Consider the following 13,872-nt stretch of genomic DNA (forward strand, 5'->3'; position numbering starts at 1 on the left):
GGAACCCTCTTGCACTGTTGGTGGGAATGCAAACTGGTACAGCCACCCTGGAAAATAGCGTGAGGTTCCTAAAAAATTAAAAATAGAACTACCCTATGACCCAGCAATAGCACTGCTAGGAATTTACCCAAGGGATGCATACAGGAGTGCTGATGCATAGGGGCACATGTACCCCAATGTTTATAGCAGCACTTTCAACAATAACCAAATTATGGAAAGAGCCTAAATGTCCATCAACTGAAGAATGGATAAAGATGATGTAATTTATATATATATATATATATATATTTACTCATATATATATATATATATATTTATTTATATATATATTTATATATATATATTTATTATATATATATAATGGAATACTACTTGGCAATGAGAAAGAATGAAATCTTGCCATTTGCAGCAACATGGATGGAACTGGAGAGTATTATGCTAAGTGAAATAAGTCAGTCAGAGAAAGACAGGTATCATATGTTTTCACTCATATGTGGATCTTGAGAAACTTAACAGAAGACCATGGCGGAGGGGAAGGGGAAAAAAAGAGCTACAAACAGACAGGGAGGGAGGCAAACTATAAGAGACTCTTAAGTACAGAGAACAAACTGAGGGTTGACGGAGGGTCGGGGAGAGGGGGAAGGGGGTGATGGGCAGTGAGGAGGGCACTCGTTGGGATGAGCACTGGGTGCTGTATGGAAGCCAATTTGACAATAAATTATATTAAAAAAAAGAAAAATCTAGACACTAATATCTTTTGAACTTAAAAGAAATTTTAAGTTGCTCTTTTAAAAGTATTGATTGTGGTACATTATGTTTTCTATGTACAGCTAATTTTTTTCTACACAGCTAGCAGATCACTAATATTTTCTCTAAAATATTTGTATTTATATCATAAATGATGCTGGCCTATAATTTCCTTCTTTCATTAGTTGTCAGCCTTTGCTGTTAAAATTATAATGGCCTCACAGAATGGGTCAAATGCTGTTCTTGTACATTCTACATATATTTGTAGATCTGTTCTTTGATAGTTTATGAGAATCACCTAGGGCTAAAGTTTTCTTTATGGGAAAATTTTTAACTACTGGTGTAATGTGTTTGCTTAGGCACTGTTGGCTATTTCTTCTTGATTTAGTTTTGGTAAGTTACATGTGTCTGCAAATTCTTCTATTTCATGTTTTCAAACTTATTAGCATAAAATTATCCATGATATTTTATTATCTTTGAAAAATTTCTGACGTGTCTACTTGCAATCAAACATTATTTATATCTCATTTCTCTTTTTCTTTATCAATCTCTCCAGAAGTTTGTCTTTTCCAATAACCAATGTTTGGTTTTGTTCATCCTATTACTATATCTCTACATTCTGTTTCCACTGCTTCCTTAATTATCTCCTCCTTCCTACCTTCTTTGAGAATATTCTGGTTTCTTCCTTTAAATTAGCACACTAATTTTCAGCCTTCATTATTTTCTTTTGAATTTATTTGTTTATTTCCCTTTCAGGTACCAGACAAAGTAAAAAAGATGGAAAGATGAAGACAGGGACACGGCTGGCCCTGGGTAGGAGTGGGATGGAAGCAGGGGAGGGGCCCAGTTCACATCACATCTACAAAGAACTTACTAGGGTATCCCATGGCCATGCGGAAGGACTGTGTGCTAGTGGTCAGTTTGGTGGACATGGAGGCCAGGTCTTTGCCTGGAGGGTTCCTGGGGGCCCCAGGGCCATAGGTAGTGGAGGCATCATCAGCATGGGGGAACTGTATAGAAAGAAGGAATGCCATAGGGGGCCGTAGCTCAGATGTATGCAGTGGCTGCACAGGCTGCTGGTCATTGAGTGCTGGCTGTGGCAGCTATGCTGACCGGGCGCTGGCTCCCACAGCCCCGCAGGCTACTGTGGATTGTGTGGTCCCACTCGCTGCTGTTGCCACCCAATTTCAGGTCCTTCTCCTTCCACCAGTCGCTGCCACTATGGTTGGAGCCACTGTTCCAGCTGTCTTCACTATACTGACTGCTAGCACTGCCCCCACCATAGCTGTACCCCAGCTCTGGGAAGCCCGGGTGCAGGTTGTAGGGGTGCAAGGGCAGCAGATACTGGTAAGGGAATCCATGGATCCAGGAGCAGCCCCCAGATGTGGCAAAGGGGCCTGGCATGTCCTAGTCAGAGGCTCTGCTGAAGCCATTGTGATCATGGAGGGACACGCTGACCATTTTGCCACAAAGGCTGCCAAAGATGTAGTAGCACTGCCCAGAGAAGTTGACCTTGTTGACAGTGTGGCAGATGAAGTCACTTTCAGCAGGCTGCTGGCATACTTGCTGGTCTCCTACCAGTCAGTGAAGCCTTCCACACTGTGGTACAGTCCCCCACATCCAAGCCAATGAAAGCACTGAGGATGGTAATCTGGAGCCACATGTGGCTAAGACCTCCAGCCCAGATTCTGGGGAGGCCATGGCTTTGATGATGGCAGCCATGTCACTGTGGATGGACAGGTGTAAGTGGTCCAGACGCTCTGTGTCGGGGTTGGAGCTGGTGATGGAAGAGCCAGTGGAGGTGATGGTGCTCAGGGAGGAGCTCATACCATACGTAGGAAAGGTGTTGGTCATGGCTGCAGTGTGGGAAACTCAGGCTGCAGGGTCAGTGGGTTGCATGGGCTTGCCCCTGGGCATTGTGAAGCAGCCATGTGGACCTGGGTCCTACCACCTTGGCTACAGTCAGGGTGATGGGCCTGGTCTGTGCCCAGTCTCCAGAAGAACACGGACCGCATTGTCATTATTCATGTTCCCAAATTTCATCCAGCTTGCCTGTAACAGCGTATCTCCTGGCATGACGTGTTTATCAGCAGCCAGAGCCCTAGCCTTCATGACAGAGCCAATGTAGATGCCTCCATCACCATGCTTGTTGCCTTGGCCCGTAGTGAAGACGCCCAGAAAACTACTTTTCCAGGAGAGTGACTGTGATGATGTTGAGAGACATTGTGGAATCCATGAAGGACTCCTGATCTGCTGAAGGATCAGGACCACTCAAACTGCAAAACCTCCTGCTGCCACCACTAATGCTGGTCTTCTAATTCGGTATGAGGCACTGCCCTGCTCTGTGGAGCTGCTGAACCTGCAGGTGCAGTCATCCTCATCCGAATGGAAGAAGGTGGTCATCTCCACCTCACTGCTCATAACGTGGACGGGCTATTCCAACCCCCTGGCTCTTGCCGCTGCTCCACCTTTGCAGTTCTGTTTACCTGGGTTGTGTGCTCTGGGCCATCCCTCCTTCATGGCCGCTTATGCTGAGCAGACACCAAAGAGTCTGTCTCTGTGTCCCTGTCTAGGTTTTCCTGGCTGCCCCCACCAGCACAAGAGTGGAAAGACAGGGCCGGGAGTCCCCAGAGTCCCGTGTGCTCCATGGGCAGTGGCAGTTACAGTGGGTTGTCAGCACAGAAGGGAGCTAGGCTCTGGGTGCAAGCCATCAGCGGACACCAACCTCAGCCAGGCACTGTTGTTCAACAGCTCCTCCTTCACCACTCCAAATCCGTGGTCCATAGCCTTGAAGAAGAACATAGAGCTGGTTCGCTGCAGAATGCCCTTCAAGTCCGCCAAGGTGACGCTCTCGGAGAGCAGGGGCAGCTCCGCTAGGTACCACATCTCCCGCCCATCCAGGTTGTAGATTATCTTGGTCTCCTCACGGGTCTGGCCTGGCAGCCCACGCGCCCCTTGATAATTCTCTAATACAAGCTTTAAGGCTATAAAGTTCCCTCTAAGTACCACCTTAGCTATATCTCACAAGTTTTCATATGTGATATTCTTTCAAGTCGAAGTATCTTTGAATGTCTACTATGATTTCCTCTTTGACCCAAAAATTATTGAGAAGTATATACCATTTCCAAAACCCATGATATTTTTAGAACTTATTTCTGCTATTAACTTCTAAATACCTATATGTGGTCAAAGAAGATGGTCTTTGTGATACCAATTCTTTGAAATGTATTGAGTCTGGTTTTATGGACTACTATAAAATCAATTTTTATACATGCTCCATACGTACCTGAGAAAAAAATTTTTCTTTCTAATTTTTTGGTGCAAGGTTCTATTGTACACCCATTAAATCAAGCTTATTTATTTCTCTTCCATCTTGACTAAATTTTTTTCTATGCTTTATCTAACAAGTACAGGGAGACCTATGTGAAAACTTCTCACTACTATGAAGGATTTGTCAATTTATCCCTGGAATTCTATTAACCAGCTTAAAATTTTATGTCTTTGTGAATTTTAAATGTGGTGACAGTTTATTTTCCACTAATGCTTTTTACCTTATAATTTTATCTGATATTATTTAGCTACAGCAGCTTGCACTTAGTTTGCAGGATTTTGTTTTACTTTTTCTTTCATCTGACAATCTTTCTGTTCAAACAAATCTTATGTTAATTTTTAGTTTGATATACATTAAAAATCCACTATAAGTAGGGAGCATAAAAATATAGTTTCATGCCACTGTGACATTAATATTTTTCAATGAGTGTATTCTGTCACAATACTACAAAAATATTGAAATTATTTGTCCCCACCATATTGTATACTAAACTGAGAAAATCCTGACCTATCAGAGGCAATAACCTTCTAACCTACTCTTCTCCCATGCTACACCTCCCAAAAAGATAATAACTTTATTTAACCTGCCCCATTTGGGAATGGAAGTGAAAAGAAAACAGGACCTAACATTTTTTCAGCGTACATTTTGACAGGGTTTTGTTGTACGTGAACTTATTTCTCCCATCTTATCTTTTGTTCTCATTTTTTTCTTTGAATTATTTTCCTCCTTTCTTTGTTGAATTGCCTGAAACTAGTTTCTTCCTATACTTTCAAGGTTTACCTTGAATTTTTGCCAGATACATATAACAAAATCTAAAGATACTATTTGATCTCCCTCTTCTAAGAGTAAGGATCTTATAACAGTTTAAGACAAATTATTCTCTCTGGTCTCACTATTATTGTCTACTATTTCAGCTGTTCTTTTTCTTAAATCCCAGAAATTGTTCATTATTATTATATTCATGGCTGTTTCCAATGGGCCACTCCAACAGCTCATAGACCACTAGCTAAAACAAAGACCACCAGTGGTCTGGAGAGGATTCTGAAAAGCACTGCCTGACCCATTTCCTGAGTGTGGTGTTCACATGCTTCCATGTGTGCACAGGTCTCTCCCTCTACCTAGAATGTCCTTCCCCCTACTCTTTTTCACTAGGATGACTTCTACTCATTCTTTAATACATTCTTCAATATTTTCTGAGGGCCCACTATTGCAAGGTGCTGAGTGTAGAACACTTAACAAGATGGAAGTGGTCTGTGCCCTCAAAGCCTACAGTGTAGCAGGAAAAACAGACACTGAACAGTAGCAAGTAATGGCTAATATTCATGGAGCATTTGCTAGGCATTGTTCTAAGCACTTCCCAAGTAAGTTCATTTAATCCTTAAAACAATCCTATATACTTTCTATTGTCTCCATCTTATAGACAGAGAGAGACTAAATATTTTGTCCTAGGTCACAGGCGTGGTAAGTAAAACAGAATATAGTATTTCAACCCAGGCCTTCTAACTTCAGAAACTGTATTTCTAAACACTAAGCTATACAAATGAGCTTATGGTTACAACCTGTAAGAGCGATGAACCAGCAACTTCATAAGTTGCACAAATAAATAAAACTGCTGTAGGGTGGAGGGGACTGATTTAGACAGGGTAGATCTCTCTGACATGAAGACTGAAGTCAAACATACGGGAGGCATTTAGTCCCTTAAGCAGTGAGAATTACAAGTGAAAGGCTCCAAAGTTGGAAAAGACTTTTAGAGAATTCAAAGAACTGAAAGAAACATGGAGAGAGCAGAGTCAACAGATTTCATCCATGCCTAGCTGAACTTGCTCTTTGAAGCCACAGAGAATGGACAGAGAGTGGCAGGTGGGAATAGCACGGTAAACATTTAGAATCACTGTGGGGAATGGAAGACAAGGGTGGCCAGGAACACAGACACACAAAGCTTCAGCCTGAATGTCTGGTAGAGAATAAAGGCTGTGCATTTTAGGAGTACTAATCTATACAGTCTCATTTTTCTCTAGAAATGTTTAATAGCCCAAATGTTGGGGCAAAGAAGGCAACTGGTGGGATGGTTTGGGGATGGGAGAAAGGAGGAGTGAAAAAGTGGAAGGAAATGGATCAAGATATTGAGGAACCAGTGTAAACAAAGGGGCCAGAGATCCGTAAGCCAAAAAGCAAGTAGAGTGGGAGAAACGCGACGTAAAATTTGGAAGAGGGGTCAGAAGGTAGGATACGGGTGTGTGAGACTTCAGTTTCACGCTTCTCCAACTGAGCCAGCCAGGCACACCCTCCACTCCTACGCTTTACACGTGTTCATACAAAATTAAAAGGAAGACAAAGAAAGATATTGAATGTACATGAGGAATGGTAAGATGTAGGGAGTTTTAAGCTATACTTAAAATGAAGATCTCTAATATAAGATATTAAAATCTTAAAAATAATAAAAAAACATAAAATTAACATCAAGGAACCCCCCACAATTGTCAGTAAGAGAAAGAGCTTACCTTTGAAGAATCAACTCTGCTTGTTGTTCAGAAATAGTTAGACCTAATGTCTGAAGAGACTGGACAATTTCAGAAGCCTCAATTACTCCTTTAAAAAATTAAAAAGAGCATAAACTCAGATTCAGAACTGATAAGGATCTTAGAAATCATGAATTTTACATCTCTCATTTAGTAATGGAAAGTCTTGGACTCAGTAAGGCAAAATTTTTATGAATCTAGGTGAGTTATAGGTTTGCTTAAATACATACTTCCACACCAGCTCAAAATTTAACAAATAGACTAAACAAGTACATAGACATTATTTCATTCAAAAATCATAAAGCCTCGTAGGTGAATAATGATATGCCATCTAAAGAAGAAAGCTTATGTGGCATGATCAAGTAGCATTAAGCAGCAGCAGAACTGAGATTCAAATCAAGACACTCTAACTTCGAAGTAAATTACATTAACTAGGATCTATTCATTTCACAACTTTGCACTTCTATACTTTGATAAATAAGTAGGCATCTCATATGCATAAAGATGAATTGCACTGGCTTAAAAAGAAGTAGAAAATGACCAAACGAAGCCCAAGAGTGGGGACTATTCCTTTGAGAAATCTGGCAGTAAAAATAAAGAAATCAGGGATAGTAGGATAGTGGAAGAAGGAAAATTATTATTATTAAAGAAATCAGAGCATGTTTATAGACAGAATGAGAGGACTATGAAGAAAGGAACAAAGAGAAAATAGAAGCAATAAACTGGAGCATTAAATACTACTTTCCCCTCAAGCAACTCACAGATTCATGATCCCAACATCGATATACATGAAATAGGATGAAACAAAACAAAGCATGAGAGGGTCCGATGCCAAACTAGTACTAATGGCAAAGTTCTCCAGGAAAAGAGGAGGACAAAAATGACTGTTAGCGATGAAAGGAAAGACTTCATCTAAGAGAAGGACTTTGAAGAAATCCCAGAATTCAGGGGCACCTGGGTGGCTCAGTCAGTTGAGCGTCTGACTTCAGCTCAGGTCATCATCTCGCAGTTCATGTGTTCAAACCCTGCATCAGGCTCTGTGATGACAGCTTGGAACCTGAAACCTGCCTTGGATTCTGTGTCTCCCTCTCTCTCTGCACCTCCCCCACTCATGCTCTGTGTGTCTCTCTCTCAAAAATAAATAAACATTAAAAAAAATTAATTAAAAAAAAAAAAAGAAATCCCAGGATTTGGAGAGTTTTCCTGGAGAGAGGAAAAGAGAAACACGAGAATCTGAACAATGTAAGAACAGTTAGAGGCATCTATTTGTTAGCAATGAAATTCCTTATATACCACTCTGAATATTCTCCTTTATTTTTCATTTTTTCTAACATTTATTTATTTTTGAGAGACAGAGCATGAGTTGGGAAGGGGCAGAGAGAGGGAGACACAGAACCTGAAACAGGCTCCAGGCTGTCAGCACAGAGCCTGACGCAGGGCTTGAGCTCACAAATCATGAGATCATGACCTGAACGGCAGTCGGATGCTTAACCAACTAAGCCACCCAGGCACCCCTGAATGTTCCCCTTTATAATTGCACTCTTAAATACAGCCGATTCTCATTATTCATGGCAGTTATGTTCTACAAGGTCACTATAATCCCTGAATTATCAAATACTGAGCCATTATTCCTATGGGAAATACAGGGGAAGGTTCCTGTGAGCCTCTGACCACAATATTTTCACCAATCAATCAATACAAAGCCTTGTCAATATAGAATCTTGTTATATGTATATATAAATATATGGTACTACATAATACCATATTATATTGTTGATTCAATACCAATTGAACTCACGGCTATTAGTACTACAACTCATGCCTTAATGAAGTTTATCTAATATTTTCTTCCTAAGGCACATCACAGCCTTCTTGCATTCAGGAATGCTAGACAGCACTTCAGCACCATGCTTGGGAGCCACTTTGAACAGCAAAATCACCAACAAAAAGCACAAAAATGCAAAAAACAAAAACAAAAAACCATGGCACTAAGTAGACTGCAGAAGGACACTTGTCTACAGTAGGAGTGCTAAAACAAGAAAGCAGAGCATCACTTTCTTCTTTCTCAGCTAGAAATGTGCTTGTCAAGCAAATGAAATTTGTTGCTACTCTGCACATGTCCGTGAGGGACTGAAAAAATGCTGTAAGCATTGATTTTGGAATTACTTCTGGAGTTAAATTTTAGCAAGTAGACAAATTCTCAAATATAGAACCCACAAATGAGGAAAGACTATGCTTTGCTTTAAGAGGTCTGATAAACAGGGGTGCCTGGGTGGCTCAGACGGTTAGGCGGCTGACTCTTGATTTTGGCTCAAGTCATGATCTCGTGGTTTGTGGGTTTGAGCCCTGCATCAGGCTCTGCACTGACAGGGCGGAGTCTGCTTGGGATTCTCTTTCTGCCCCTCCCCCACTTCACTAGCTCTCTCTCAAAATAAATAAATAAACTTTAAATATATATATATATGTATATATATATATATGAATAGAGTCTCCAGAGTCTATTAAAAAAAAAGAAGCCTGATAAACACAAATATGAACTTACAATAAGAAACTATTTCAAAATCTACAAACAAGATAAATTAAGGGAAAACTGTTTTCATTTACTACAAATGTACCATAAAATTTCACCTTTAATTATTTCCTCTGGATCATTTAGAATTTTCTGGAATGAACAACTGATATGTGCACAACTTACATACTGGGATGATTCACCTCTGCTCATCTGGCAGATGATCCTGAGGGGGTTCCATCTCCCAGCAACTGCCTGCCTTAACACTATACACACAGTCCTACCTATTTGACTGAACTGTAATGGGTTCAACATAGGATGAATGTTTGTAGAGAAGTAAAGCTGATAGTAAGAACTGCATTTTGCTAAAAGATTGGACTAAGGCTAGACTTGGGGACATATTATGTGTAAGGCTTAGAGGAGAAGGTAACAAGTGTTCGAATCGGACTAGTTTCCACCTCAAACTCAGCTTCTTAGATGACTGTCACAGACTTGAACCATCATCAAATTCATTCAAAGGTTTAGTTGTTTGAAGAAACTTACTTTATGCCTAACTAAAGTTTATATTCAGTATAAACGAGGGGCCAACAAACTATGACCTTCCAGCCAAATGAGGCCTGTTGCCTGCTTTTATAAATAAAGTTTTATTGGAACACAGTCATGTCCATTCATTTACATTTTGTCTAGAGCTGTTTTTGCACTATGACAGCAAAGGTGAGTAGCTGCAACTGAGACCACATGGCCCACAAAGCGAAAATATTTACCCACTGACCTTTTACCAAAAAAATTGCCCACCCCAACTGTGAACTATATTTTCTCAATATATTTAATGTGTTTCTTGAATAACAAGTCTGTGAATTAAATGGCCCTGACTACTCATATATAGGAAGGGGTTTGAGGATCCATTTTAGTTTTTTTATTAAGTTTCTTATGCATTATAATTTTTAAAAAATAAATTCTCACTTCCTATCAAAGGCTGCCTTGAGTGATAAGGGTTTCATGACCCCTCCCTTTCTCCTACTGTGGCACTTGTTTTTGCTCTACACAGTGGGACTCCATTAACTCCAAACTATTAATCTAAATAGTGAAAGCATAATTCCAGTCATAAGATACATATTTAGGGGCACCCAGCTGGCTCAGTTAGTAGAGCATGCAATTCTTCATCTCAGGGTGGTGAGTTCGAGCCCCACACTGGAGGTAGAATTCACTTAATTATAAAAGAAAAGAAGACATATATTTAAATGTCTATCTAGTACTTTTCCCCAATTTCCATGATCTGAGAACAGTTGCTCTAAATTATTTCTTTCAAAAGACTATTAAATGTAAGACAATTTGAAATTTTTTTTAAATTTCAGAATATATAACATTTTATATTTAGAATATATTTAACATTTTAAATTGTAGAATATATATGAATAAAAATAAATATCTCTTGCCCAGAGAGCAAGGAAACATAACTATTTTTAATCTATAACTTTAAGTCAAATTGGCATAATACTCCATAGAGAACATCTTATAAACTGCCCTACTCAGTTTTTAATTCAGTAGACAAAGCTATGTCTTTGTCTTTTCTTCACTAAGACATAAATCCTATAGAAAATCACTTCACTAAGAAAAACAAGTACACACACACTATTAACAATTGTTTGCCAAATAAAAAAAGAGAGACCAAAAACACATTGTTTTATACTGTTGGAAGTATGAGAAGGGCTTCTTCATAGCTGGTGATGAATAGAAAATAAAGACACACCATCATTATTTTTGTCCAAACTCTTAAATGCCAATTTCATTTTTTTCTCATGGTCTTTAAGGTACTGCATAAATTCTTCAAAATCCAGCTTCCCATCTTTGTTGATATCACCAGTAGTTAAGATTTTCTACAAAAAAAAGAAGAAAAAGAGTTTTAAATAGGCTAAACTGCAAAATTATTTGGACATACAAACACTTTGAGCAGATTGCCTGTTTTCCAGAAGACATGCATTTTATAAACTCCAAGATAAAAAACACACACTTGACTTAGTATAGGATTTAAATGTCTAAAATAGTGTTTTTCCCTTTGATTTCCAAAATTAAATAATCTTTTCCAAAAAATGATCCTTATAAAAAGCTGTCATATCAAACTATCTATCTCTATTAATACAAATCATTGCTTTTGAGAAAGAAATAAAATTATGCTATTTGATATTACAAGCAAACCTTCTACCACCATCACTCAAAATATAAACCTTCTGCCTGGTAAGACACTCATAATCACCCACTCAAAGCTTATAGACTCTATTAGTTTAATGGTCACACTTTGTGGAGAAAATAATGTCTCGTTGTGAAATAATGCCTCGTTGCAGAATGTGAAATGGCCAGACCTCCAAGCTTTGGACTCAAAGAAAAGAATCTGAACTCCGTAAGATGTAACAAAAGCCTGGAGGAATATTTATGATTTTAAATGCATAATTTGAAGGGCACCTGGGTGGGTCAGTTGGTTAAGCGTCCAACTTTGGCTGAGGTCATGATCTTGTGGTTCGTGGGTTCGTGAGCTGTGTTGACAGCTCAGAGCCTGGAGCCTGCTTTAGATTTTGTGTCTCCCTCTCTCTCTGCCCCTCCTCAACTTTTTCTCTGTCTCTGTCTCTGTCTCTCTCTCAAAAATAAATAAACATTTTTTAAAAATTAAATGCCTAATTTGAAATGAAGGAAGGCTAGGGGTACCTGGGTGGTTCAGTCACTTAAGCATCCAACTTTGGCTCAGGTCGTGTTCTCACATGAGTTAGAACCCTGCATTGGGCTCTCTGCCGTCAGCACAGAGCCTGCTTCAGATCGTCTATCTCCCTCTCTGCCTCTCTCCCACTCTCTCTCAAAAATAAATAAATATTAGAAAAAAAAAAGGAAATGGAAAAAGGCTAGAAATCAATGATGAGTCAATGAGGCTTACCTCAATCTCAAAAACTCAGAAAAAAAGTTTGAAACAAGGCTGAAAGAAAAAAATAAAGAGTAAAATGAAGAAAATGTGTAATTGAGACGATCAGTAATATAAATGATGCCTCTTTGGGAATACCAATAAAACTGATAAACCCCTGAAAGTGGCAAATAACGAATGATAGTGACAGTGAAAATCACTAGATACTACAGCTATTAAAGATATTATAAACAATTTTATATCAAAAAATATGAAATCAAGATAAAATAGCCAAATGCCTAGAAAAAAAGAACTTATCAAAAATTGATACAACAGAAAATATGAGGAGGCCTATAAGTATTAAAGAAATTTTAATCTGTAATTTTAAAACATTCCCAGGAAAACTATAAGCAGTGTCATTAGTGAAATAGATGCAAAATCCTACATATTAGCAAATCAAATATGACAATATCTAAAATTATAATACTACACATAAAATGGATATTATTTACATATAGTTTTGTATTTACTTATATGTAGTTTTATATATTATATATCATTATATGTGTATATATATGATTTTATATATATATATAGTTGTGTATGATACATATAGTTACATACAACAAGGTGAATGGATTCCAGTAATACCAGGTTAGGTTAATACTATTAAAAAATATATTGTAATTTACCACATTACCAGAATAAAAATCATATGATCATCTTAATAAATGCAGGAAACCATCTGATGGATTCAACATCATTCATGATCAAAAACTCTGAGCAAACTAGAAACAGTGTGGTGTTTCCCCAATCTGATAAAAGGTATCTACCAAGAATTCTAGCCTTTTTTGTTTAACCTAGTGTGAACAGGATTCTCTCATCTGCAAACTAAATAGCCTGAATTCAAAAACCACCAATTATTGCTTACAGCTTTAAAAACAATTACATTTATATTATCACTGAAAAATAATTACTGTTATTTGCTTTTATAAATTAGATTGAGGATCATTTTCACCTGGAAATTATGTCCTGATTTCACCTCAAATACATATACTGAGATGAGCATAACTCAAGAGAAAATGTCACAGCATTCTGAGGCCCCATATACATACTCAAGTTTCTTCTAAGAAGTTTGTATTTTGGTCAATGGAAATATCAGGGAACAATTATCATTTCATAAATTACAAGTTAAAAGACATCCCGACACTATTTTTGAACAGGTTTTTTTTTACCCATATTACTTTAACCCTTCTTGTGGTAAATAAGGACTCCAACTTACAAAAATATGAAAGACCAGGGTTTCCCTTTTGAATTTTCTTTTGTATTCCTCTGTAGAAATAAATGAAGACATATCAAATGAGAAAAGCAAAGGCTATTTGTTCTGAGCTTACTTATAGCAAGGGAATCAGCCATGGTCAGTTGTGGCTGAGACTCAAAGGCAGGCACAGAATGGGCAAGCTTTATAGTGGGGAAAAGGGAGGCTTCGGGTGTGCCCTGATTGGCAGCTCTTGGCCTGGGGAAGCTATAGGCAAGCTAACTAGAAGTGGGGGGCATCCTGTGTGATTGGTTAGGAGTACCTATTCAGCTTTCTGGTCCTAAGTTGGAAATGGAGATAAAAATTACAGAAGCTGTCAGTTATCAATCAATCTGTGGCCATTTGGGGTCATTACAGAAGTTATTATTTTGCTTTCTGGATTGTCTAGAGACCACAATCTGGCCTCCTGTTAAGTCTTAGTTATAGCAGGTTGGTTGCCTGGATCATTTATTATAGAAAATGGGTTGGTTTCCTGAGTGGATTGATACAAGTTGTGGGCCAAAGTTCAATTTTAAATATGGGCAAACCATTGTCCATACTTGTGTATTCAGTCTCTCCCCC

The 13,872-nt window shown here is 38.6% G+C and overlaps 1 protein-coding gene and 1 pseudogene across 1 annotated transcript in view; both read right to left on the minus strand.

The window, feature by feature from the left end:
• LOC106974253 (calcium-binding mitochondrial carrier protein SCaMC-1) overlaps nt 1-13,872 on the minus strand; it is a 60,247-nt gene that overhangs the window by 31,712 nt on the left and 14,663 nt on the right. Inside the window, exons 2-3 of the mRNA XM_015071440.3 lie at nt 10,857-10,983; nt 6,580-6,667 (exon numbers count right to left, since the gene is read on the minus strand). Coding sequence (XP_014926926.2) covers nt 6,580-6,667; nt 10,857-10,983 — 215 coding nt within the window. The remainder of the gene's footprint in view (nt 1-6,579; nt 6,668-10,856; nt 10,984-13,872) is intronic.
• LOC106974252 (segment polarity protein dishevelled homolog DVL-3-like) lies at nt 354-6,569 on the minus strand (annotated as a pseudogene).

The sequence above is a fragment of the Acinonyx jubatus genome, chromosome C1 (assembly GCF_027475565.1).
Source record: "Acinonyx jubatus isolate Ajub_Pintada_27869175 chromosome C1, VMU_Ajub_asm_v1.0, whole genome shotgun sequence".
Classification (NCBI taxonomy): Eukaryota; Metazoa; Chordata; class Mammalia; order Carnivora; family Felidae; genus Acinonyx; species Acinonyx jubatus.